Raw genomic sequence first — 24,767 nt, 5'->3', positions numbered from 1 at the left:
AGGGAAAAGGAGCCCACAGCACATAAGGAAAGCAGCATGGAACACAATAGTAACTATTTCAGTGCATAGATGCTCGCTTGGATGTTACAGCTTGCATTTACAATGACTAATCAGTAAATTTGAATATGATACTCAGTATAGAAGTGGTAAATTAGCAATGGCAGAGTACTTCAAATTATGTTTCTCAAAATATAGAACATTTTTTAATCCATACCAACTTCCTCAGCTAAAAATAAAACTGTAATGAATTCTGCATTCATCTAAGACTTCCACCAATTTCAGTGAAATTGCGTGGTGCGTAAACAGGTGGAGAATTTGGTCCAAAATATTTCCTCCTATTGGGGGTTGATCTTGTCTGCTCTTTTCAGGGCTCTCACTTCCCTTCTTTTGCCAGACAGGGAGCAAAACAATACAAGGTCAAGATCACACAATTTCTTTTGGAAGAGTTAATGTACCCAAACTACTAAGTTACTGAATTTGTATCACGCTAACAAAAAGATATTTTCTTGAAGCTGCTGTGAGAGTATTCTAAATAATCAAGAGAAGCTCTATTCCATTCACTATTAACAGTCTCTATCATTGCAAAATTGGGGACAAAACCTGTTTGTAAAACTTTACAGGAACATTTCAATTCACATCTTTTCCATCGTCAGTGGAAAAAGAGAAAAAAGATATAATCCAATTTCTTTGAATAATGAAACAGTGTTTCATTTAATGTTCCATTTGTTTCAATTTTGTTTTTTGACTTAGCCTTGAGACATGAATCATATTAAAATATTAATTTAAATATATTTACTTGTTATGGCAACAACATACTATACGACTTACTATATTATACTCTTTTGACATTTTAAAAAACAACATTTAAATGGTCCCAAACTGTATTTTTTTTTGAAGGCCTATTTAATGGAAAATATGGTCTTTTCATCTTGGGAACAGAAACAAATTTTGAAATACTGTATCTGTGGAAGAGATAATTTTTTCTGACCTTCACATTAATACAGTGCTTTAAGGAACAGTTTAAAAAATTGCACTCTATGCAAAGTGTCAAATAGCATAATATGAAATCTGAATTACCACGTAAATGAGCAGTTTCAATATATTCAGAAGTCTTACGGAATTTCAGCTAAGAGGTTTAAATTTTAGTTGCTTTAATTCATTTGAAGCATGGTTCTGCTTACCAAGTTTTCAAGTTAGAAAACATTTACTAATTTTTCTATAAGTTCTATGAATGAATGTTTGATGCTTTTTCAAAATATTAATTGAAAAAAATATTTATTTAAAAAGTTTGAAGAGCAACTAAAAAGGAACATGAGAAACTTAATATTGTTTTTAAATAAAAACATTACTGAAATATGTTCCTTTCAAGAGCATGCTACTACCATATGTACCTGAAAACTAGTACTACAGTCTGTCTCATGCAACACCCCATCTTCTGTAAGTATATAAAAATATCTCCTAGTTTCCCATGAGCTTTAAAGAAGACAGATATCTATTGGACAGCTGATTTTTGCTGCTGGCCAACAAGATTAAACAAGCTTAAATGCATCTCGTTTCATGAGTAAGCAAGTCCCCTAATATTTTGCCAATCCAAAAACTATCATGTACTCATTGTACCTGAAAAGCGAGAAAAGGTGAATAGCCCCAGAAAGGGAATTGCTAAATTCACAGAAGAACCCTTCTCGTTCATCCCCTGCTGACAGCAGGGAAGAAACAAAGGCTTTGGGTAAATAAAGAATGATATAATGGTATTACTAAGGACTGTATCAAAATGAAGTGTTATTACTTACTCAAAGATATGCTTCATCTTGCCCTCATTTTTTAGTGCTCTCTCCTTTGAAATTCACTCCAGTAATGGCAACTCATGACGTTTATGCATGATCATTATTCATGAAAAAGCAGTAATATGTACACAGCAGGAAATGGAAATGCTTGTACATGTCTAACCAATGCTATATTTTCAACAGAACAAATGAGAAAGAAACCACTAAATAAATTCTAAAAATAATTAGGCATGAAAATTTCTCATAGACAGGGTAGTGATATTTATACCTACTACTTTTCAATTAAGAAAATTCGTTACATAATCATATTCAAAGGACTCTAATGCACAGTATGAGGCATAAGAAACTGCTATAAAGCTAAATATTTCATTACATTATTGACCATGTTGTTTTTATCTTGGTAAAATTTTAACGAAGTCTGTTTTTATAAAGGAACTTTCAATATTAGCATGCACTACTTATGCATGGAACAACATGGCAGAAAGTGTGTCTCTGATGACAAAGAAGTTACTTACAGGTAATAAGTGTAGGAGTGATAGCTTCTTCTGCCATGATGGTGGAAGGATTAGGCAGTGGTGGAAAAGATGAAATGGAAGGAAAGAAAAGCCAAATATTAATGTATGAAAAATCAAGATGAAACTGAGACCAGAACTGGTGACACAAATGAAAGGTAGCAAGAATGCATATCTGGGCATATCATGCAATGTGTCTGGAACAGACAGATGACATATCGAATCTCCATAAAACTTTAAGCAATACAATACATAATGCATCTCCAACTGTTAAAATGAACCACCTTAAAGTACACCTACTATCTAAGTAATGTTAGATATTTAATGTGTATTTATCTCTGCATATACTACACACTCATACACTCCCAGTTAAAGTGATAAAACAGCTCCAGTTACACCTCAGCTGCATTAGGAATAAGGATATGGAACTTCTAACATGGTGTTAGAAGTTTAACAATGCAGAATTTCAGAACATGTATTAAGTAGCTTCTCTTCCTGTTACAGTACTGTGGAATCTTTGGATATCCCTTTCTTTACTTAAAGAAATCAGTTCTGCCATTGACAGGACTAGAACTTGTTTCCAGAGGGGAAAAATCAGTGGCTACAGCCTTTATAATATCTCAGCTTTTTTAATAACCATTTAAATTCTGAAGAAAAAAGTTACTTCTTGCCACGCAAATAAAAAGGCTATCCTTGCTGGCTAAAATTATTTTAGTGGTATTTCCCCATGTGGCAATGGAAAAAATAAGAACTGATCCTGTATCCCTGTTATTTCTGCCCACGTGAATGTCACACAGAACAAGCTGGAGACCTAGCACCACCATCTTGAGAAATATGGACCCAGTCAGTCTTTCCTGCATCACCTTTTGCACAGCCAGATCCTCCACTCAGACATGCTCTGCATGAGCACAAAGTATAGAAGCCCTCCAGCTACGCTCTTCTGCTTTACATCTCTCCCTCCCTCAGTTATGAGCCCACTACAAGCAGGACTGCAACTCTCCAAAAGGGGCAAGTTCCAACCTAAATGAATTCCATATATTGACTGCAATTAAAAAGAGGCTGGAGATCTTAAAACATCTCTGAGCATAACGTCAAGTAGCATTCACATGTTGGTAAGATAAAAGACTGAAAGGAACCATATAGGCATTTGTAATTTTTACAGCACATGCATACAGCCCTTTGACTACAGAGGAAACATGTAAACAGGCCTTGCAAAGGACTATAACATTAACTTGCCTCTAGCTACATGCTTCAGGCATCCCTTTGAAAACTAGGCTTTCATCAAATTTTCTCTCTCATCTTCTTTGTGTGAAGATGCCGTTAGAAATATTTCCCAGTTTTTATGCCCGTTTTTCTGATGCAAACAGTATTGTTCAAACACAAGAGGCTAGATACTGAATATTTAATCATGTGGCACATCTGCAAAAATGCATACCTGTTAAAGCTGAGTTTTAAAAGACAGCTAAGAACAGAGTAAGGGGAAAGTTACAAAACAGTTATATGCTTCTTCCACCAGCACATACCCCATTGCCTTCAGTAAGGAGCACAGGATCAGGTCCTATCAAAGCAGATCAACTTACCTGCTCTATTAGCAAGGGGTTGTTTTCTGGTTCAGTCATAATTACATCTCCCCCTGCCCTTCTTTTCAGAATTACTCATTCTCTCACTTTCATTTAGAATCTCATGACACTGCCAACCCTGTTTCTTGCCATATGTTGCCATGACAGAGATTTAACGTAATTAGTACAAATGTTCTCATACTTCTAAAAGATGTATAATAATTTGAGAAACAACAATAAATACAATTAATCAGTGAAACACTGCTGGTACTTATATGCAGAATTCTGCCAAATATGTTATAGAGATAAATTATTCCTTATGAAAAAAATGCTGAAAATCCCGGAGCTTTAATTTGCGTAAATGTCCCATTAAAAAATTGTATAAGATGAGAAAAATTAGAAGTCTTATTTTTACATTGTTACAGTTGTGAGATTTTCCATATTCAAGTCCTTGAAAAAGAGCACTGTGTTTTTTGACTCTCAAGAATACCAGACACTGAAAAAAAACAGGTAAAAAATAGAAATTAAAAACCTACAGAAACAGAAAGTTTTAGACTTGCAAGTCCTCAGGCCACATGCAAAAGCACCATTCATAACTGAAAACATTTAGCTTTTTTAAGAAATACAGACAAGTTCCATTTTACTTCCTACATAATGTATACAAACTTTCTCTTTATATATGAAAAGTCTTTTTCTATTTAAGAGAGTGACCCAAAGATTTTGGCCAACCTTGCCCAAATTTTCTTCTTTGCATGGCTCTTCAGTCAGTTCCCACTAGAGAGGTTATTTTATGTCAATAAACTGTTTCTGTGTATAGTGATAATATAAAGCACTTTTATATCCTTCAGGACTGAAGACATAAATAAATTTCATAAATATCACTTGTAGAATAAGGCCCTGCTATAAAATTTATCAAAATCAATGCAGCTGGCCGCAGGAAGATCATCCCACTGGAAGGGAAAACTTCTGGAACTGTGTAATTACCACAGTGATTTCTTTCATTGTCTCTCTTTTGTAGCTGGCCTAGAGGGAAAAACAAGGTTCAGGGGTAGCACTGAGAGAAGACTGGAGTTTTCCTTCAGCCCTATTATCTCCAATTTCTATCCTAACTGCTTGAAATTGTTGGCAAAGGTGTATAACTGAACAATCTGATTTGCTATCAGGGAATGGGACCAATGCATTCCCAGCCCAGCTCCACTTAGTGCAAAAGCCTTCCTTATGCACTGCCAAGAACCAGGGTCTCCGAGTTAAACAGATGCCACAATTACATACGTTAGAAACTACTGGAAGGCACAGGCAGAGAGACAGCTGAAAACAGAAACTAAAGACAGGCAAAAGAAAATAACCGTTTTATGGAGAAATGCAATGATCAGAAAAACTCCATTCTACAACTGAAGCAGAAGGCAATGTAATTAAATCTTAATAACCGCTTCCTTACCGCACTCCCACTGCAGCAGCAAAATGGTAGCCCCAAAAGAAATAGCTGCCCCAAAGATATATATGCGTTTAAGTAAACCTTGGGCCAACAAATCTAATTTCTCAACTTCTGCATATTTTTTAAACTTAGCTGAAATAGAATATAAAAGAAAAAAACAAAAGAAAAAAGAATAAAGCAGTAATGTTCTGATTTTTCCAAGTCTTGATTTAATTGCTATTGCTTCTCCAAAGGTTGTGGGAACAGATCTTTCATTTTCACTGCTCTACTTTAAGTTGACCAAAAGGTGAACTTACTTGCTGCATTTTTTATTTTTTTATGTTTTTATTTTTTATAAAGTCCTATGCAGGTATATCAAAGACTGGCAGAGATCAAGGGTCTTGCCTGAGATTTAATATTCAGGATCAGATTCAAAATCCACTTTATTGTGGAGCAATATTGTGGAAACACACGTATTGGTTTCCACTGACTTTGTGTTAGCTCTTACGTGAGAGATTCAGAGCACAGCTGAGGAGAGGAAAGCCTGCTGGCGTTATTCTGACTTCACAGAGAAGAATCATCTCATTGATATGACCATATTGGTATTAGGAAGAGTTTGCACGTTCCTAGTCTACATTACATGACATCTTTATGCAGGAATGTGGTTGAATGTATAAAGACAAGACAGAACAAACAGACAAAGAACTCAGAACAACCAAGCGGGGAGAAAAACAGGAAAGCACTAACATTCTTCCCCTGAGCCAGGTGACAAGCATACAAATCTGGTTTACTTCAGTGAAAGTGTCCACGCAGAAAATATTTTAGTGTCCATGATGTTACTACCCTCACTAGTGACGCCATACCATACACTGAATAGTTAGGCCACCTAATCTCTCTGTGACCCGGCTTATAATACAACTACTTCAGAAGACCACTATATAGAGAACTAATAATGATGCCTCATGACTATTGATATTTGCAGAACTTCTCTACCTACTGCTTTGATAGTGACCATATCCAAAGCGTGTCTGTGCTGCACTGAAAACTCTGCTTTGAATGTTGGTCTTGTCTACTGAATTAAAAGTCAAAGAGGCTGATCTGTGAAAATCTGTGGTGCCTGGCACCAATCAAGCAAAGAATGGTTGCTGGATGAAATGAGGTGGCTATTAAAGGAATATATTGGACAAAGTCATGGTTATCACGTACAGTAAAACCGCTTTCCAAATCTCTTGATGATGGAAAGAAATGGTTTGAAATTAAGTTAATTAAGCACTGTGAAGCCCTAGAGACAGAGTAAATTTAATCTACTGGTGAGATCCGGAGATCAAGTCTACAAGGACCCATTTCCATGAAAGAATGAATAACAGACAGTATATACCTTGGGATATGCCTTGGGATAGTGGAGTGTGAATGCGATATTGCTGTAGCCAAGTCCAAGCAAGACAAGTTTCAGAGCACGTAGACTCAGCGTGGTGAAACTTAGCATTGTAGCCCAGAGAGTCTGCACATAGTAGTGCAGAGAAGAAAGTGGTTCTCAGGGGAACGGTGCCACTGAATTACAACGTGCTATTTTATTTTTCACTCAGATCTTTACTCCAGTAAAACTCCTGATAAAGTCAATTAAATAAAATGATCAAGTGCAGTAGTCAAATGACACTCTAGCTTGATAAGATTGTTTCACAAAGTAGCACCTAAAGTATCATAAAACTGCAAAAACACTACAGTTCTACTAAGCTTGCAGAATGATTTATACATTTTCTTCAAATGCATAATGTATACACAGTAACTGAACCAAGGTGAAACCATAGGGGCTCTCGGCAGCATAGTGAATTAATGCACCAATAACAATCTATTGAATAATCGTTTCATCTTTTGCTTAAGTCATGAGTGTAATTGTATTCAAGACCTTCTATGGTACAGCATCTGCTTTAGAGGTCTGGGACACAGTATACCTACCTCCTGAAACTCTCATTAAAGCCTAGTCACATCCTGTTACACAGATGAACCATTCTTACTTTTTAATATTCACTTCAACTCATTTCACAGTTTGTTTTGTTCAAGGCTGCAGCATCAGTCTGGGATATGTTTAAGTTATTGGTATCATTCTTTCTGTACTACACAATGAAATTGTATGTATTTGGTAACAGAGTTCCTGGACTTGTACTTGCAATAGTTTCATCTCCTGTCACAAGCAGATTTATTCCAAACCCCAAAGAAGCTCACATAATGCACTTTTCTTCTAACAACAGAATTACTATGAATAATAATTACTGTGCTGTGGTAGACAGAAGGAAACAAGTATCCTTCTGCATTATCATGCAAACACTTAGGATTCGAGCCTTCCTGCCTCTAACAATTACATTATCAAAGAGCTTTTCCCCAGAGAATGTAGCAAGAGCTGGTATAGCATTCATTTGGCCAAAGACCCAGAAGCCTTATTTACTTCAAAACTATTTGGACCATTTTGCAACGCTCTCCCTTCAAGATTAAGAAGAACTTGTCTCCCTTGGGTGAATATATTCTACTTTCGGTGCAAACACTTAAGGAGAGGCTCAGAACTGGAAGAGAGAGAGTGATGAATGCCGGTCAGGAATCGTGTGAAGAAGGATTGGCCAGACAATGCGAGAAGCCTTCCTCCCTGCATGCCAAGTGCGGTGCCTGGCCCTAGGGAGGAGCTTGGGAGTTCAACTGTTAAAATTGAAGGTATGAATGATGCAAGAAATCAGAAGTGGAAAGAAAAAAGTACTGCAAAGTCAGAACAGATTTTAACTGCTACACTCTACTTTATTGAGAAGATTTGGTTACTGGGTCAATATCATCGCCCCAGCCAGACTTATCCTGGGGCTTAAGTCTCAATCTCTTCTGTATGGCAGGTTTTGACTGCTTTACCTACCTCTTGTTGTGACCTAGCCCTCAGCCCTGGCCACAGCTCACCTTTCTCTGCATACAGCCCTTCTAACTCACGGCCCTGCTTCTGTCTTCAAGGAGAGCGAAAAGCAGCTACTTCTGTTGCCTGCCCTGAGGCACTGTCAGGCAGCTGCCTCCTTAGCTGTGCACCTCCACTGTTCAAACTCTGGAAGAATTTCAGGCAGCTCAGACCTGCCAAACTAGTTACCATACAATTAAATCACATAGTGTTAGGATGAGCAAAATCAGGCCAAGATTGCTCTCAAAGGAAGAAAATGGGATAATACAGGTGAATGGCAAGGAGGTGAGGGGTTATGGGACAGTAAGAAGACTGTGGCAGACGTGGAAGGGGAATTCATGACTCAGCCCCTTTACACAGCTCTCACACATTCCCATCTCCACCTCTACAGCTGCAAATGTCACATCGCTCAAGATTCAACCTAACACCTTAATTCTATTTGCTAATGAATTTCTCCCATTCTAGACTTAGCTTCTATCATCACATGGATTTTTTTCTTACCCGTGCCACCTCCCTAGCTATGAGATATTTTTCTCTTTTTTATTTTTCCTTTGACAGTGCTGAGAAAAGCAACCAGGTTTAAAAGCCTTACACTTGTAATGTAGCAGTTTTCAAATGATATTCAAAGCAAAACAATCATCTCATGTGTGTGCGTGTTGAACCAGCATTTGGAAACATTCAGCACCATTGTAACATTTTCATTTGTTTTCAGGGAATGAAGTTTATGCAGAACAATATAGACCCCATTCTTAGCACAAATTACCTTAGCTCTAGTTCCTGTTTGACTGAGGATTTCTTTTACATTGAAGAATGAAACTACTTCTAACTTTCAGCTGATCTGTTGAACAGAGTGGAGACGCACACTTTCAGGATAGAGATACTGTTCTATTATTAGAGTCCATCATGCAGTACTAATGCATAAAGTGCTAGAATCATTAACCTCGAGTTGTTTTTCTTCTATAACAAAGCCACAAACATTAATTCATAGAAAATGCTGTGGGATGAAACAGATACTGTGGTTTTATAAAAACCCAACAAAGCTTTGGGGGTGGGAGGAAGCAGTAGTTTAGTACTTTAGTACCTAAACTCTGTGGCAAAGGACACGAAGGTGGATGGATACTTTTGCCAATATCAAACTGAGAACTGCTGTAGGAGATGCTGTGACATGAATATGTACATAGAAAACATTTACTAATTGCTCACCTTTTCTTCATTACCAGCACGACCCCCAGAAAGATAATGACGAACAGCAAGATGCCTGCAATGACTCCAGCAATTTTAACAGTATGGTCGGTCTGCTTCTCAGGCTCTGGGTCCGGTTTTCGAGTGGCAGCCCCTATGGAATCAGTAAAAGGAAAAGAGGAGAGAGAAAAAGAATAAGGATGTTATTCTTTCGATGTCTATAGATTTAACCTACCAATGTCTTATCCAGGGCCAACAGACATCAATGCTTGATCTTTTAAGAAAAAAATCCTGTTTTCATATGCACTGACAGCAATATAATTCTTCATATTGTTCCATGACATTTTGCAAGGCCACAACACAGGTGGGATACCACTGCCAGCCCTGACCCTTTTATAAGAGCCTCTCCACAGATTCACAAATTTCTATATTTTTATTATCTGTGCTGGCTCCCTTTTCTTTATGCCATTTAGAAACTTGCTAACAACACAATAACTATCCTAAGCCTTTATCCAAATTTGATTTGCTGGAACATTCCTCAATTATTTTTCATAAATGAAGCTGTAATTCCATAACATATTAGCTTAAACACCTGGAAAAGTGAGATAAGCTCATTTACCATGCATTTTACCCGCAATTGTTTTTTACACAATAGACTTTTTTTTTTTTTTGCCTTTGGAAATCTAAATCTAGGTCACATCTGGTAGGCAAAAAGACTCCTTCTAAGCAATTTATTCACAAAGTGGGAAGCAGCTGATGATCACACCACTGGCACCCACATTTAATATCTGTTTAAATGAGATAACCAGTGCCTTACAGCAGCTACTGTCTTAGCTCTTACAGCTTCTCCATTTTAAAAAAATAACATCGTTTGTACTGTTTACTGTATAATGTGATGGAACGTCAAATCTATGTCTGATGAAATATCCATTTCCTCTACTAAATGAGTTCAGGATGAAAAATGTTAAGGAAGCAACATTCAATTCACTAAACTGATTTTATTTTTTTTATGGACTTGCATTTTTTTTTAATCAAAACGTGACAGCATTCATCATTTGAGGCACCATGCCATAAAGTGGACACAGGGATTTATGGATCACTTTCCTGCTATAGCTTTTTTGGGAAGGGAGAAGGAAGAGTAAAGCCTAAGTGAAGTGTAATATTTTAAGACCACATTCTTATCTCACTGTCTGGGTTTCACAGAGGATTTTGAAAGCACCAATTATATTTTACATGTTTCTTCACTTCCTTTTTTTGGAAAGAAAGCAAATTGGTTATCAATTTACATGTAGAGATATTTTCTGAAAAGTACAATGAAAACATTTCCAATGTGTCTTCTCAGTTGTAACCAGGATATTCTAAGATGGTGAGTACTTCTGAGTGCCCACAGTTACACTTTTGGCCTACATCTTCGAAACTCCTTACCAGGATGAATGCCAGGAAAACCTGGCAATTCATATTGCTGCCAGAAAAGGTGATAACCTTTAATCAAAATATACCTAGAGATAACTGCAAGAACCAGGTTGTTTGGAAAATTCTGGCCATGGTACTTTGTGTGAGTGCTAAGTCAGAGAAGATGATCTGCTGCTTGCCTCTGTGCCCAGTCCCACCAGAATATTAGTTCGATAGCATTACACCGTATTGCTAATACACAATACAATTTCAAATTAGTAAAATTCTTACTTCATATGAGTAAAGGTAACAGAACCTGGCTGTGTACTTTCTTCAATGCAGATGCATAAAATTCTGTTATAAACAGTTCTATTTTTATTTTATTTGTGTCATATATAAATCATTTTGTTAAACTCTATATTGCTGTAATCTGCACGGCACTCAAAAGCGTAGCAGATATTTAGAAGACATCTAGAGTATCTTTGTGCAAAAGGCAGCTGTTGAGTTGAACCTGGCAAACAGGAAGCAGCGAATCAAGTATGACGCAAATGGCAAGACATGATAAGGACTTCACAGTCCTCTTTAAAACCCAAGCAAGGAAGAATGCAAAGTCAACAACAAGCAATATCTTTTTAGGTGTGATTTCTAAGACTGGTTCCTTCCAAAGTCTATTCTTCATTACCTCCTTCAGGCTACCACACCCTTCTGGAATACTCATCGGTGATGCCTTCTTAAAATCAAATTCTGCCTTATGGTTTCATTCCTTTTGTTAAGGCTTCCAGTGCTAGTTTTGGGATCATGAATGCTAAACATTAGAAGTAAGTGAAGGCAGCCTTGCTACATTTTCACATAGAACTCTCAACTATCCAATGTATTTTATCTCAGCATCATGTCTCTCTTTGACAGCACAAGGTCCTCACTTCAGTGGAAGTAGCTAGAATTATAGTATGCAGAGGAGATAATATCAAAATTGTATTCAGAGCACACACTTTTTCTGCATATCATGGAGTGCAACTTTCATGAAATGCCTTCAATAACACAAAGCATTACCCTCTTGGGAGTCATGGACAAGCTGGGGAATCCACCACTATTGCAAATTCTCCAAAGAAAGCCTACACAGGAAGAGATACAGAGCCTAACATCAGGACACTGAAACTCCAATATTGCATCATCTATTGATTATCCAATTGAGGGATCATCTCAAATTGTCTAAGTGCATGTAATGCCACCCTGAGTCAAAAATAGAATAAAGCTGCCCACCTTGATGGACTCAGCCTGACTCATAATAGAGATTGTCTTAAACTGGAAACATGATGTTTGACATGCCTTTTAAAAACTCCTATCATTAATTATTATAAAAAATCCAAATATTGGCATTATCCCAGTTCTCCTTTAGTTCCATTCAGCATCTCTTTCATTCCCTGATAGAATGTTCATCCTTTCTTGGTGTCAGTGGGTTCCAAAATCCACTTGGGTAAAAGAACCAAATTTGCCACCTTTCACCTTTCTTGAGCATCCCTCGAGTCTTTTAGTGTTAGAAATTCTAGATCAACTTTCTTCATTTTATTTAATACTGTTTATTCCTTTAACATACCTCAGTTTTTCCACTACAGGATTTATACAAATTGTTGTATTCTACCCCATTCTTTATCCCCCTTAGCATTCTGTTTGGTTTAATTTCAACATCAGAGGGACACTGAACAGGTCACTGGTTTACAGTGAAACCTTCATCCCTTTCTTCAGTGCAGTGTTCAATTTTGTACCCTTTATGAGTTAAAAGCCATTCAAATTTACCTCTGCTGAACACTACATAGCATTTACCAAGACTGGAATTTGAGTTGGTACTACCTCTTTATTCAGTTTGCTTTTGCTCTGCTGAAATTCTTCACAGTCCTGCGTGAATTCTGCTAACCCACATCACCTAGCATCATACTCAAAGGCTGCTGCCTCAACGCTGACTCTTCCATGTATTTAACAGACATACTGTACAGCATATAATATTAAACCCTTAAGTGCATTAGCTATGATAAAAGCTGGCAGTTTACTTCTCTCTGGATTCTGTCTGAGAGGTAGATTTTGATCTAGAGTAATATTTGTCTCTCACCTCATAATTACTTCTTAACTGACTTTTAACCTATAGCCACACAGGCAATTGCACTGGCACCACGGAGAGAAAGGTGAACTGTGTGTAAGGGGATCGAAGCAGCTAGGGGCAGTAGCTCTGAAATTCATTTTGCCACTTGATAAACTGCAATGTCAATTTGTGCTTTTAGTTTATATTTGTATGTTTTCAAGACAGATTTGGAAAATTACTATTGCAAGTCTAAATAAATGATGCTGTGGTTTCTCTTTTACTCTGCTGTACTGACACATACTAAAAAGGTTGAGTGAAATGTAATCTTTCTTTACAGAAACACTGTTAACTATACACTATTGCATCATGATATTTTAGTCCTGGCATTTTATTCTATTTATTATTGTTGTTTCAATCACTTTGTCTGACACAGTCATTTTTAATTTCCTTGATCACCCTAGAGCCTTTAAAAATATATAGCTACAAGACGAGTGGAGTTCTGTATCTCCAGTAAAATTTCTGTTTTTAATGACAGACTGCATATTGTTGCCAACAGCTGAGCTAAGCCCACTGCATTTTCCTCACAACACTGGACCTAAGGAGTCATTTGGTTTTTTTTTGTTCATTTTACTTTTAAGCTTTTGGTTCTACCCTTGCACACAGAAGCCTGACTTTAAACCTTGCACAGTAACCTCACTTCTGTTTTCTTACTGAGACTGTCTGGGCTAATGGAGTTAGAAGAATGAAGGCCAAACTGACACATATACTGTGGCCCACCTCTAGAAAGGCAATAGGTCAGTAAAGAGCAGTGAGTGCAGGACAGCTCAAGGGAGCTGCTTAGAAAATGAAAGGACAAGGAAATGTTTCCTGCCAGTTTAAAAAGGATTAAGGTGCTGACTTTGGAAAGTCCTTACCTGATGAGAACAAACTAGAGTGCTTCCTGCCAGAAGTGAAAAACAGAGATACACTTATAGATAAACCCCAAGGTGCCACAAAACCCAGCAAAGTATTTCCACAGGCTTCCTGCATTAAATAAAGTGGAAGACAGTAACATTGTTTGGTTCCGTACCCTTAGTTATTTACTTTTCTAATTAAACTCAGTGATTCCAATTTCCCTTTTACTTATTTATTGCCCATTCTTTGTGGCTTTCCCTACAGCAGCATTTAAAATGTGAAATATCTTTTTTTTCTTCACTTAAAAAAATGGCATTCAGCTGGCCTGATTTATGACTTTCCCTCATGGGTCCCATTTTGTTCAGTACTTTGCAAGACTCAGTGATATTATTTTTAAGTAGTATCCATGAAACACCTAAAGATTTTATTTCACTTATTTTTGACTCTCAGACCTATTCCATTAACTTTTTCTTAATATTGGAATCTCCTTTTCTGAAATTTAGTGATTACTCAGCCTCTTCTTGGCATCTTACCTCCTCTTCAGATTGAGAACTGAATTATATTCTAGTCGCTAATACTTAGTGTCTGCCATACTGTGAATTAAATTACTTAAATTTCACATGCAGTGAAATTTCTATTTCTGTACCATGGGTTAGAAGACTGGGTAAAAAAATTCCTCTCTGTTTGAAGAATTTCTAGTTCTCATCAGAGATATACAGGTCTGGTATTAGCATTAAAGGTGCTTTTTGGAAAACGGTCCTGCCACTTCCTTGGGTGGAAAATTTCCCTTTTCTTTCTCACTCAGAAGGCACAAGTGCCATGCTATTGATCAACCCCAAAACTTTATAAGCAAGAATTTCCTCTAGGTAGTTAATGGATAGAAAAGTTTGAGCAGAACTATTCCTCATTAAAATGGAAGCTAGGACTATTCGCTGAATGAACTAGCCAAGCAAAATATTCTTTTAACTTACATGCAAGCGTTATCTTGTTTTTCAAAACCAATGAAAATGTTCTTCAGTAAAAGAAATGGACCTCTACCAAATTGAACAAAACCTCACTCTCCTTCTCTCTCTGTAAATGAACAAAGTTTGGACTTGCTTTTCAATGTTTATTAGTCCCTTCCAAAAAATGTAGTTAGAAATGACTGACCACTGTATAGAAAAGAATGACCAATAAAATAATCCTGGCTCAATAGCCTAGGAGCTGCTAGTTGTAGTTCCAAAGAAAGGAATAAGATTAAAGCTGTTAGTACTAAAAACTAGCTATAGGTTGTTTTGTCTAAAGCAATCTTTAAAAAATCCAGACATTTCTTCTCCTATTTGAGTCAACAAATAATCCCTTCCTTTAATTAACTAGACTGGTCTCATTTTATTTCTCCCACTCAAGGCTGACCACAGTTCTGCTTTTTTTACTTCCTTTCTGCAGCTTTAAGCTCTCAAAAGGTACTTGTTTGATAAGGCACTTGCAAGCCTTTCCAACTGTGTTTCATTCACAGGTGTTCCAGTGACTGATGTAATGGCTAACTTTACAAGGCTTTAAAGTAATAATACAGTTAGTACAGATCGTCCCAGTTCCCAATCAAACTTGAGACTAACTTGTTGTGTTAGTGACTAGCCCATGATTTTTTTTATGCAGGCAGCGTGATTCAACTATCACATCTCAGCACCTACTTTTAACTTATTTCATAGAGTGAGTCAAGAAAATGAAACATTATACCTCTGTGTGACAGTTGCACTGTGATTAGGTGGCAGAAATCACGCAAAATGGTACAAGGCAGAAGGGAGGCAGAGAGGTGTGATGCTTCCTTGGAACACCCATCACTAGGATCCTATTGTGCCCGCCACAAAGACGACTGAAATGATCAGAGAACTTGGCTTTAAAGACTCTGCCCACGCTCTCCAAGGACAACTCAAATTACAAAGGCTACTATCATTATTACTCTCTATTATTTGTATGATAGTAGGGTCTAGAAGCTCTAAATCAGATTGGGAGCCCCACTGTGCTAAGAACAGTGCAAGCACACAGTGAAGCAATCTTTGCCACTAAAAGCATACTATCTAGCTGAGCTAGGCTGTAATAGGCAGGTGTAGCAATCACAGGTGGGAGGGGGCGGCAAATACCCCTAAGATAATGCATTTACAGCACCCAAATAAATGAACACTTCTATCCTTCCTGCTCTTTTAGCTAGCTGGTATCACTCAGCATTTCCAGTTAGTAACACAGTAGAAAGAGATCTTCAAGAGTGATTTGAGGGACAGAGTCATGTTTTTATGGACGACGTTGGTTAGGATGTTCCAAGGAAGGAAGTAACATAAAGGTTCATAAACATAAAAGTAGGAAAAGCAGAGGTGCCAAAAGGAAAGGGCTGGGATAAAATGCAGTATGACAAAATAAGAAAGTATACAAATATGTCTGTGCTACTGGTATGAAAAGAGGTGCTCCACAGAGGTAGGTCCTTCTTATAACTGTCAAATGATCACCAAGAATTCCAATCCTGTATCACAGACTGTAAAATACACCTGAATTGGGCAGTAGTGCAAGATGTCCAGTTTCCTCCAGAAGTTTCCTCAGCATTTCTACTCCTATTTTCCCCATGACTGCAGAAAACCATACCCTCATTTTTAAGTCTGTAGCAGCATTAGCGGTGTTATGAAAAGACAAGCCAGTCCAACATGCTTTTTATTTGAGTTTCAAGTTCATTCCAGATGCCAGGATTTGTGCAAGTCTTGGAGAAGACCCAAAATACGTACAGATTTGTAGATGAAATGAATTACCACCCTGGCTAGTATGTTTATACTGTAAGTGACTGGCAGTCAGTCCTCATCTGCTAGCCAGCGTGTATTCTGCTAACAAAGTCTTTGTTTTATTACTCCTGGTAGAACTCCAGCTAAGGGAGAAAGTTCTCCCTCCCCTTCCTCATTGTTAGCTTTCAAATCAGTGCTCCTAGTTCTCCTTCAAAACTGCACTGCTTTTTTGTCCATATGGTAGAAGTTACGAGGTGGTGTTGGGCAGGGTATAATTTGTGACAGAAGGTGGTTTTCATCAGTATTTTTTTCAGTTTTCTCTCTCTACTCCATGCTTTGAATATATTAGTTTTGTAAATGCCTCAGAGTAAGGTCTGCTTTACTTCACTTTTTACAGTATTTTTCCCTTTCTGTTCCTGGCTTCTTTTGGAAATGTTCACGTATAAACTGCTTTTTCCACGGGGCAGGGATTATGTTTTCTTTCTGTTTTGCTGAGCACAGGAGCCATTTAAGTGTTGAAATTGATGTCTCCTGATTTTCCCTCCTATGATGTGTAGTGCTCACTAAATTTATTTTTTGAATATCTGGGAAAGAGGGCAAACAACACTTATATTTTAGCAGGGAAGTATCTTCTCTGTAATTTATGATCATCAGTAAAATACATATTGCTGTGTACAGATCTTCCTTTTCCAAAAAAGTTTTCTGTACTTCCATAAGACAACCATGCTGATTTGGTACATTGTTTATTTGGTGTTTTTTAAATGCAAGGAAAACCAGCCTTGTCAAAAGATCTATGCTAAGAAGGGACTATCAAAATAAGGCTCCACTGTGTAACAATAATTATGAATTATTAATTTTGTTTGTGATATTCTTTAGAAAAATGTAAATATAAGTGACAAAGAACTGCATGAAAAGAAATGCAAAGAACTTCTTCACTGATGAATATGACTCATTTAACTGACTATCAAATGAACAGTATCTCTCACTGGTGGATGATTCATGTTGGTGCATGGGAGCAAAAAGACTTTTTTTGCTAAACATCTGTGTTTCTGGTTGTCAGGAATAATAACATTCTTTACAAAACATGCCTAAAACAAATAAAGTTTCCAGTTTGACACATATCTTTTGGTCTCATCACAATCTATTTTTTAATGGGATTTTATTCCAGGCTCCTTAGATTAGATTTTTCTGGGGACTGTGTTTTTTAAAAACAGGACTTACAGGAAAACAAGCAAGCAAGCCTTGATAAACAGCTCATTTGCTCCTTTGCAACAAACCCACCAACCTCTCTACTAGCTCTTTTTTTCCCTTTTCTCTTAATCAAGGAAACGTAAATAATTAAAATTCATAAAAATTTTCCTCTCCAGTGGGCATTCAAGCAGTTGGAACCCCTCACTCATACTGGAAGAAAGAAAGTCCTCACACTTTAATAGCACTGAGATTACTAAGGGATGTTTAAAGCATACTCAACAGCTACACCGCAACCAGAAATTAATAACAAGTCTAGAATACACAGACATGGTGAAATAAATAATTTCCTAAGGAAAAAATATAAAGTCTTTGGAACCTTAAACTTTCCAATGCCTCTAAAGGGTATTCACCCCCCCACCCCCCCGCTTTAGTCTATTTTATAAAGGGAAAAGTTTGGTTACATATTTGTAAGTACTCACTCTGTGTGGCCAAAGAAGCAGCCACAATGGTGCACTTCACAGACCTTTATGGCAACAAAAGGAAAGGTCATGGCAGCATATTTGAAAGACAGACTTCACCACTGAAATAAAAGATAAAATCCTCCTGACTACTACGGAAAGAAGAAACTGGGCTTCTTTATCAAACTGCTCTCTGACTACCCAAACACAACAAAGGTCAATGTGACTTCATGAGATGCAAATTTCTGATCAAGGTTGACTGAGGAGTAATGAGAACATATTTGCGTCAAATTAGCTGTATAGATGTAGGTCTCATACTGAATAGGGATGAGGAGGTCTGAGAAAGAGGCACCAACAAGGGCTGGAACTGCAGGTGTCTCAGTACTTGGAAATGTAGGGCTGGTTACCAGCTGATGCTGTGTGAAAGAGGTCCCACTTGCAGCCACTGGAAGTGCAACTGCATCTTATAAATCTGACTGTTGTGAACAAGAACTCCTAGAGGTATAATGTACAACAATGGGAGCTTTTAGCACTAAAACATTTGACTTTATGGTTCTCTACATAACCTCAAGCCAACAGTACTCGGGGTAGAAGAGTGACTCACTCAAATTAGCTCTAAGCAAATGAAAGCAGCCATTCCAGACTGATCCTGTCCACACATAATGCATTTTCTAAGCAAGCCAGCACCATTTTCTAGCCACTCCTATAGAAGTAGTGGATAACTTATCATCACCCTTACAAGGGACATTTGAATTTGACCTGTCGCTGAAGGAGACGTCTGGTGGACGCTCATGCTTTCAACACTAGATCTACTCCTGAAACTATACTGAAAAGTGTCAACTAATATCAAACATCCCTGAAAGTTTATTTCAACTATCTTCTACAAACAGGAAAGGTGTGGATTTGAAGCCTGAAGAGGAGGTAAAATGTGGTTTTGCTAGTACTCTGTTGGCCTCCACCAGGCAGGGAAGATGTGAAGTCAAATCAGAGTAATGTTTCTGGAGCTGACCTACTCAGGGTGAAACTCACCTACAGAACTAGATGTTCTTGGCATGGACAAACACAACTGTTTTATTTTCCATCCGTGAATGCAAGGGATCACATCCAGCATGGGAACTGAGTAACCTGAAGCTATGGGTAGGAAGTAGTGGAGTGAGGTAGATCTTGCTGCAACTGAGGACTTAACTACAGGAACAGTAATGAACAGTTCCAAGCAGGAAGTCAGTGAAGCCCTGGTTACTTTGCCATTAGGAGGGATAGGGGCGGGGGCAGACGGACAATGTAGTACAGGAATCCCAGTGGTAAGTCCGCCATTTTTTGGTTTATGCTGCCACTGGCTCATAGATGAGGCTGACATTCTACCAGCCTCCCTCCACATTGTATCCCTTATGAAGGGTTCTTCAGAAACCCTTCAAAAGCTATCATGCGCTCAGAATTTACTTATCATTACTCACTACCTACCTATTTTCTGGAGGAAAGCATAACATAGCTCATGCTACTCAAAGATAAGTGGAATCATACATGCAATGATGCACACAGAAAGGTAAAAATATATTCGTGATACATTTATAAAAAGCAGGAAAAAAGACATAAAATTTCTTTTTTAAAGCATTTCCAGAGACAACAGTGTTTTGGGGCAGGAAGGTTGGCTAGAGGAACTGGAAAGGAGAATCAGCACAAGAAAGGAAAAATAATTCCACAGAATTCTAAACCTGTCTTTCTGCCAATACTGTGTAGCAATTCTTTTGTTCACATTTCAGAAGCACTTACAGTATTGCCAATAAAAACCTGTCCAAACTGAAGCAATGTTAGATGAACCAAGATTCTAGTACAGGGACAAGAACAGACTAGGCCTCCTCTGAATGGTTATCACTGATTTACATTTCATTCTTTCATATATTTCCTGTAGGTTTTAGGGGTTACAGAAAAATCTCCGTCTGTCCTATTTGATTAAGAAGGCCTTAAATAGACATTTTTCTCATCAGTTCTTTTCATATCACTTTTAATTATCGACACATTTAGTCATAACCAGAAGCTGTCCAATTCAATGACAGCATACTGAAAAGTGCAAAATATAACCATTTTGCTTCAAAAAGGTTTCAGGAATACTTTGTGTGCTTCTGACCAATGCCAATTTACCATTTTTCCTCTGTTTCCCTTTGTGTTTCCGATGTGAACTCAAAAGATGAAACAGAACCTGAAACTACTGTATTTCCCCTCTTGTCACCTTGAAACCATGTGAGACAGCAATTTCCACTCACTTTTATGCAAAACTGTGACTCAACTTCCATTTGCATGGGAGTTTTCTATTTACACAAAAACTTCTTAGTGGTCAGCAATAACAGAAAATCAGATGAAGAGAAGGAAATTAAACTTCAAAGTTTTGTAAAAATAAAGACTTGAAAATGCACACATATACTTGAATGCCTCTCCCAGAGCTCTAAAATCATCGGCTCTTGCAGTCAAACTCACATTACTACAGAAAAGGACATTTTCAATACAATGGCTGGGGAAGCAGGTGTTAAAAACCCATCAATAACTACACTCATGGCTTGCATAGTGTTGAGTTCTTACTCCAAGCAGACAAATGCAGATTAGATATTTATTAAGATTGCAGTTATTTCAAGGAATCTAAACTGAGTGAATTGCTGAAACATTATTTGCCCAAGGTAGTATGTTCTGTGTCGTTTGATTAAAGTCGACAGCATTACTCTCCTCTTTGCTGTACTACCCTATTTAACTGTAACATATTTTAACGTTCACCTATACATTAACACAGAGGTAATCAATGTAATATTGCATTACACATTTGTTAAACTCTCCAGTGATACAAACACCAGATTTGCAGTTCCTAAGAACTACAGGTTATTTTACCCACAACTGGTCCCACATTTTCTTTAAAATTAAAATTCTAATTGCTTAGCATTTTATGAATACAGTCAATAACTACAGATGGGAAACATTGAAATTCACAGGTTTTTTTAGTTACTAATTATATCTCTGAGTTTCTCTTTCTTCCCTTGTCTCTCCTTAATTTTTCATTGTGGTACATGCAAAACATGTTCTGCTTTGAATGTAAAAATCAGAGGCATATTTTTTTATGCAGAAACGAAATAACACACTATATGACATACAACCACGCTCTAAAAAATACCTACTGGTATTTTTGCTTTGTTTTATATTTTCTGCTTCTCTGTAGATTGCTGATGTTGAAATATTTTGGATTAGATGTGATACTGACCGGTACCACACAGATGGCACAGATTCTTTCAGTTTGTTAAGAATTTATCATGGTCAGTTCATTCATATTGTCATTTTCATGACTGGGTTTCCATTCTCTGTAATGAGATAAAGGAAAGTGCCTTCCTCCACAGTCCAACCTCAAACAGCCTCATAGATATCCTCATATTAAGATTACACATTACTGAGCAGATTATTTTTCAAGCTAGGATGAACCGAACAGACTCATCTTTAGTGGCTTAAGTTAAATTTTGTTTCACTTTCTTCATGAAAGAGGTATTTGACGCTGACACTTGGAATTATATTCTTCTCTCAGCTATGGACTGGAACACTCAAATTTCCAAATCAGTTATGTACCTGAGGGATGTAACGCAGCTCCTGTAACGATTGACTATTAACATTGTAGCAACCAACTTTTTAACTCCTCTGGATAAAAGACAGCTTCTACAGTGCAAAACATGCCTAATTACGCTACTTGTCCTTCCTAAAAGGTAGGGAAAGACTGATACTTTCTTCTAGGTCATGGGATCTTCTCCAGCCATTCTTGTCCCAGGTCTGTAATACCACTGGCTCTGGCGATACAGTGCGAGGGTGGCTAATGGACCCATACCTCCTTGGCCAACCATAAGCATCAGTGGCCAGAGCAGAACTGCTGGTATGACCCTCTGCAGTTTATCCTCCCTACTCTCCTGTTCATGCAGGAGCGTTGCAAAGGTTCCACTGTCCCCAACCCAGTCTGTTCAGAGTAAGAGGAGCTGAATGGGAGGAGGTCCTGAACCCCTGATCAGAGCCTCTGGCGTTTCTGTAATGACTTGAACACATTAAAAACTAAGGCTGCTAATTAATTTTCAGAAAACCATGTAGAAATTCTTATTATTGTAAAACAGGAACTAGAGTACTTAATATTGGTCATAGAATCACAGTTGTAACTGACTTCTAATCAGCTCAGTTCTCTATTGACTACAGCTGGAAAGGGCTTGTATTTATCTTAAGGGTTATTTCAGCATTTGTGAATTGTTATCAGCATTATTTTTAGGCCCTCTTTGTCTAATTGTTTAACTTCAGCTCTTCTTCAGGTGTTCTGGGGAAAATGTACTGATGTTTAAAATCCTAGATGCTTTGGCTGCACGGTCTTAAAAACAGAAAACCTGACATTTGACTCTGTAATGTACTAGGGAAAAAAAAAGGGAGAAAAGGAAACAGTAGCTCCCATGGTACTCCTGTATCCTCTTAACATTTTCTTGTAACTATACTGTTTTATAGATGAAACTGTCACTGCAAAAATGACAAATATAACACATAAAAGAACAAAAATGGGCAATAAATCACAAGTGACACTGCAGCCCATTGAAATGCATTCAGCCGGTGCTGCAGAAAGTAGGAAGATTTCCTTTTGCTTTGCATTCTGCCCAGCTGAGCAAGAGGACCAGAATCCTTGAACAATCAGTACAACAATCGCTGGGGCCATCATGTAAAAACAGGCTTAGAATTTCACTTTGGAGAGTCAGATCCATTCTCACTCTGCTTTCCTTGTCACCTGGCCTTGCAACAGCATCGTAATACGGCTTTGGCATTACACCATATAGGTGCTCGCTCTCCCCTGGATAACTATCCACAACTGCCACAGATGTAAATGCTGTTCAGAAGTACCAAGAGAAGAATAAACTCCTAAAATGGTGTATTCAACCTCCAGACAGATATATCTGCACATACCTTTGTTATTACAGACAGCACTGTAGTCTCAACTAGGAAATCATGGGTTCTCCATTACCCAAAATAGCACTTCAAGTTTCAACATGTCAGAATACATCTGAATCAATGTTACATGGTTCAGGATTCAGAAAAATGAATGTGAATGTCTGTCCAGCCCGTGTTGCTATACCTCAAGTGCATTGTAAAGGACAACAAACTAGATAGATAGGAAAACACTCCTCAAATTCATACCGCTGGTTTTTGTGTTAATAAACAAATAGTGTTTTCAGTAATGCTGTATAAATCTGGAGTAAATCCCTTGGCATAAAAAAAAAAAAAAACAAACAATGAGAATGTGATTTAATCAATCAATGATTTCAGGTGAACTTTTTCATTTTTTCAGTGGAATGGCTGAGAACAGAATCTGACCCAGACTACAACAATAAATAAATAAATAAATCTGCCTATGTATTGAAGACACATCTGAAGAAATCTGTATATTTTATTATGCTGCTAACTTCATAAGGGAGAAGAAACCAACTGGGATTATTTTATGGCTGCTATTAACATGGTTATAAAATATGCTGCTCATCTAGACCTTAAGGTATGCAGGGTAAAAATCAATTAAGCTTTAAGATTGCCACTATCTTTTTTAAAAAATTCTTCCCAATTCTTAAGTATCAGTTATTCTACAAAACTTCTGACATATTTTGTTGTATCTTATTTGTACCAAGAATTTAATCTATGAAGAGTGTACAATACAGAACTCTCCCTTCCAGCTGCATGTGTAATTAACAATGGGTAGTAAAAAGGGCGTTCTATGGAAATCAGTCTTAATAATATCCAGTAAAGTAGTGGCTGCCCCACTAAATCACAAATGGAAATACTTTAATTTAAATATAAGTAGCTCAGACATATTTCAACAATTAAGAAAACGCCTGAAAGAATGAACACCCTAATCATAATTCCAAGCATGCTATTTTATCAGAATGCAGACAGAACAAAATAGATGAGGGCCAAGTGAATACCAAATATGGCCAATTTAAACTTACTACATGAAGTGTCTCTTACAAAATAGTGAAGCAAACTGCAAATGCTTTCAGGCTTTCTCAAAAACATGGATTTGTTATTCAACTTTAAAGTCGAGATCATACAGTCACTTACATATGTGATAAGTTTTTTGTTAACCTTCTACATGATTTCAACTGTACTGTTAAACCTTATTTGTTTATGAAAACATGGAGACGGTATCATGAGGACTATTATGCTTCATGTATACATAGTCTTTTCTCCTGGCTGACAGATGTTAGATAGTTAGATATTCTCCCTACCTGTTGGAGGGTAGGGTCAATTGAGTGGATTTCAAGTTAGTTACTTTTTGTAAGGTTAACACTGAAAGCTACACACTATCCCCCAAACTTGAATTCCTTAGTTACTAGAGTTATTAAATCAGTGATAATATTGTATTCACTAATACTAACAACACTAATTTGCCTATTTTGGCTTGTAAGAATCAAAATCACACAGTTGCCTTTACAGCATGTTATATTATACTATAACCTAAGGACAACTACATGGTAGGTATTTAAGCACAACTGCAAGGAAAAGTTCCTTTTGCTACAGGCTGCAAAGGAGTAATGAAGCAAGGAGTGGTTGTCAAGATACTTAGGGCAAATAGCAGGTAATCCTATAAATGGAAGTCATC

At 37.4% G+C, this 24,767-nt stretch overlaps 1 protein-coding gene across 3 annotated transcripts in view; it reads right to left on the bottom strand.

Annotated features, from left to right (window-relative positions):
* Window positions 1-24,767, bottom strand: part of PTPRM (protein tyrosine phosphatase receptor type M) — a 490,843-nt gene that overhangs the window by 154,842 nt on the left and 311,234 nt on the right. For all 3 annotated transcript variants that reach the window (XM_082320958.1, XM_082320956.1, XM_082320957.1), the window contains one exon: window positions 9,399-9,531. In XM_082320958.1, coding sequence (XP_082177084.1) covers window positions 9,399-9,531 — 133 coding nt within the window. The remainder of the gene's footprint in view (window positions 1-9,398; window positions 9,532-24,767) is intronic.

Source organism: Platalea leucorodia (assembly GCF_965183815.1).
Source record: "Platalea leucorodia genome assembly, chromosome: 1".
In the NCBI taxonomy this organism is placed as follows: domain Eukaryota; kingdom Metazoa; phylum Chordata; class Aves; order Pelecaniformes; family Threskiornithidae; genus Platalea; species Platalea leucorodia.
The sequence above is the reverse complement of the archived record's forward strand: the minus strand, read 5'-3'. Positions and strand labels throughout refer to the sequence as shown.